Source organism: Capsicum annuum, unplaced genomic scaffold (genome assembly GCF_002878395.1).
Source record: "Capsicum annuum cultivar UCD-10X-F1 unplaced genomic scaffold, UCD10Xv1.1 ctg55348, whole genome shotgun sequence".
In the NCBI taxonomy this organism is placed as follows: domain Eukaryota; kingdom Viridiplantae; phylum Streptophyta; class Magnoliopsida; order Solanales; family Solanaceae; genus Capsicum; species Capsicum annuum.
Window position 1 is genome coordinate 1 of NW_025863640.1, and position 4,155 is coordinate 4,155.

At 26.6% G+C, this 4,155-nt stretch overlaps 1 protein-coding gene across 1 annotated transcript; it reads left to right on the plus strand.

The window, feature by feature from the left end:
• Positions 1-2,421: 2,421 nt before the first annotated feature.
• LOC124893185 (MLO-like protein 2) lies at positions 2,422-3,060 on the plus strand (the record flags this gene model as incomplete). Its single annotated transcript, XM_047404278.1, is given in 2 exon segments — positions 2,422-2,890; positions 3,003-3,060. Coding segments are annotated over 2 exon segments (181 nt in total), but the record flags the coding sequence as incomplete, so codon positions are not given.
• Positions 3,061-4,155: the final 1,095 nt, after the last annotated feature.

The following is a 4,155-nucleotide window of genomic DNA, read 5'->3' on the forward strand; positions in this document are numbered from 1 at the left end:
TCTTTTATCTTTGCGCTCCTAATGAAGAACCAACTAAAGGTGATTCTGTATCATTTTGCCTACAGTTGATTGATTTAGACCATTTTCGGAGAAAGAATTGGACACGTTTACCTGACGATTCGTTAACGGCAAGTGGCAACAATGTGTGAATGAGACCAATGTGCAATGAATGACAAAATTGAGCAATTTCAAATAGCTTGCCTCCAAATTCTGAAATTTTATCTTATATACCATAACTAATAATAATTGAGTTGTACACATATCCAACAAACTAAAATAAATTAAGTATTATATATATATATAATCCACCGATCATTTAATGTATACTAATAAGAAAGGAAATATCTCAGTAAGATTTACAGATTATACATATACAAATGAAAGAAAGAAGATCTATGTAACGACTACTTACATGTCTTAAGGAATAGTTTTATCCCCCCTCCCCCAAATGAGACCAAAGGGCAGATACGAGATTCATTAATGGCAACAGTGTGAATAAGATCGAAATGCGATGAATAACAAAATTGAAAATTTTCAAATAGTACCAAATAAATTTGAATTTTGCTCCTAAATAATTGCTATACACACATAGATCTTACCTGAATAATAATAATCAAGTTTTATGCATCACTATTAACTGCAAAGGTTTTTTGGGATTATCTCATTTTTTAGTGTGGCACTTGCAAATTAAAACGTTTTGAGGCACATGTAGATTGATTTGTCTTGAGGTTTACCTTTCAATCACTTGATTATGCGTTCTAAGCATGATTAGCACTCAACGCTCAGGCTTAGTACCCATAATTTCTTTATAAATTATGTGTTGAATTATTTAGTCAGTATTGTTCATCTTCAATTTTTTGGACACACGATTGATAAATGATCAATTCATTTATTAAAGTATAAAGATGAGTCATAATATTAATATTTTATGATCGAGAATATTGTGAGAGTAAACATCAGTTGAACATTTCTTTTGAAAAAAATAGTCATTCTTTCTTTCTTAAATAATATGTCCACTCAAATTGGAAGAAATTTGAATTTTATTATCTTCATTTAAATATATATAGTGTATCGAATTATTTTTCAATCTTGCGATTTTAAATATATCATGTAAAGATTTGAAATTAAAAAATTATCAAAAAAAAAAAAAATATTTCTAAAACGGACTAAAAAAAATAATACAAATAGATTAAACTAATGAATATATAAATTGAATATATTTTTCACCTTGATCAAATCACAGTTACGTTACTAAGAGAGTCAAAGAAATCTGCGTATTATGAGTAAATAATTATATTGAAGAGTACTTATCTAACCTAACTATATGCTAACAATCAAAGTAAACTTAATTAGAACATAAAAATATGCTGAAAATAGTACTCTGCATGTACCATCTAGTTTGATAAAGTCAAATAACTACTTCTTCATCTATCTTTATTTATTCATTTTTCTATTTTAAATTATTTAATAATATTTATTCAATTTATAAAATTAATAAATAATTTACTTATTTTATCTATTTTATCTTTAATATTAAATACAATTTATCACTCATTATATTTTCTAAATTAAAAATTTATTATATTTAAAAAATAATATAATAAAATAATTTCTTTATTGATTATTTCTCAAGTATATGTCAAGTCAAAAGTGATCCACAATTATGCTTGGGCATATTTTGGTTCAAATCAAAAAAATCAAATCGAAATTTAATTTAGATTTTGATTTTGATTTTTTTATTTTTCTGATAGGTTTCAATTTCAAATTTTAGAAACTCGGATAAAGGGTTTGGTTTTTGATTTTTTTCAAAAAAAAAAATTTGATTAAACCAAAAAATTGAAATTATATATATATATATACTTTATTTTATATATTCAATATTAATATAATATATATAATAAGTAACCCAAATCGCCAAACGTCTTACGAGTTATGTCCCTAACACTAACTTATTTCAACACTGACTGGCGATTGTTGACTTATTTTGTGGACTTTTTATGTCAACTTATACATAATAAAGTTATGTATTATGTTAAACTTATGGTTATTTCATTTCATCCATGTTGAGTTATTTATATTTGGAAATGAAAAATAGGTTTAAAAAAAAATTATTTTTCTAAAAAATCACCAATTTTAAATGTCCAATCATGCTAAAGAAAGACTCACTACTTTAATCTTTAAAATAAAAATAAAAATTTGAAATAAGCGAATCAAATTTGTAAAAACTAAATTAAATTAAATATATTTCGATTGTTATTTTTATCAATTTAAAAATTAAAAAATTAAATCAATATTAAACAGCTAAATTGAACAAATCAATGTCCACCCCTAACCATAATAAGGGATGGAGTAATTATTTCTCTATGTATAATTGCATCTCCTCCTCCTTTTGTAATTTTCTCACGCGGAAATTAAGTCAAAGTCATCCACCTCATTTTGTCCTTCCCTCCTCTCCACAAGCACTTGAAGATGCGTTATAAAAATAGTCATTTCATTGAACTATTGTGTATTATTTCCTCTTTCCACTTTTCTCTTTTGTCACTGCCATTAATTCCCAGCAGTTAAACCCTTCTCATAATACTTAAAAATCTCATTTTTGAACATTCATTCATTCTATTAGCTCACTTCAATTAATTGTCTGCAGAATTTATTGCACCAAACTACGTACCTAACTCATCTTTTTTGTTACTATTTCACTTTTACTTGAGTATACCTTCTAAAGGAATAGCCAGACTTTTAGAGACGACGACAAAACAGAAAATTAAAAATGGCCGGTGGTGGAGGTGGAAGATCGTTGGAGCAAACGCCGACATGGGCGGTTGCGGTAGTTTGTTTTGTGTTGGTTGCAATTTCCATTGTGATTGAGCATATTATCCACCTTATTGGAAAAGTAAGATAAAGATATACAGTACTCTGCCATGCACTATTTCACAAAAAAAGATTACATGATACCTTTACACTTCTTAATTCTCCTGGCTCTTTTTTTCTTTTTTTTATTGCAGTGGTTGAAGTCTAAAAATAAAAATGCTTTGTTTGAAGCACTTGAAAAGGTGAAAGCAGGTTCGTTTCTTAAATTTTAGCCCATATTATAGTATTTGTGATGATGGTGGATTCAGAATTTAAATGCACATAGTTTTTTCCGGATTTGTGGAGTCATGATTCGATCTGCCATTGCCGTGACCATTTTAGGCTAACTACCTGCAATCTAACAAAAAGTTTCAATGGTATAGCTATATTGATAAAAAGGGTGGTCAGTGCAATAACTTTCACCGAAAAATTATACTTTATACATTAAAAAAAATAGTAGCAAAAATTATACTTTATACATAAAAAATTATTAAATAATACTTCCTTCATTTCAAAAAAAATAATCAATTGTTTTAAAATTATTTAAAAAATAATGATTTCTTTCTTTTTTGAACAACTTTTTAATTTTAATTTTTTTATATAACAGATTTAAGACCATAAAATTGAAGGGTATTTTGGTATATTTGACATATCTGAATTCAAAAATTTTTTATTTTCTTAACTCTATCAAATTAAATTAGGTCTACCCACGAAACTATCTGAAGTTTGACCGAATTACCAGTTAAACATACTGAACTTTGCAGGGTTTCTATTACCCTAGACTTTTTTTTTCGTATTTTAATGGCATATATCTGCCACTTGACACATTGTGTGTTAGTCACGCATATTAAGCGCGTGAATAGTGCTAAAAACGTTTTAAACTTTTTTTTCTTTGCCAAACAACCCCTTAATTTTATAATTATTTAAAATTTTATATTTTTATTTATTTAAAAATTTTCATTCTTTTTCTCCTTTCTTCTTTCTTCTTAAATTTCAGTTTCTTCTTCCTCTTTGTTGCAGTCCATTTCATTCCATTTCAGTTTTCATTCTTGAAGATTCCGTCATCGAAATTGGAAACTGAAAGTTTGAGGTTTTGAGTTTAAGAAAGTTTGTTGACGAAAGTTTTCAAGAAATTTGAGTTGGAATGAATTTGAAATTTGAAACTCAATGGAAGATTCAATTGAGTAGACGTAATTTGAAAATGAAATTTGAAAAATTTTGCAGATCTGGATGAAAAAAATTAATGAAAGATTCCATTCAATTATTAAAAATTTAATGTATATTTTTTATACATAAATTGAAATTCAA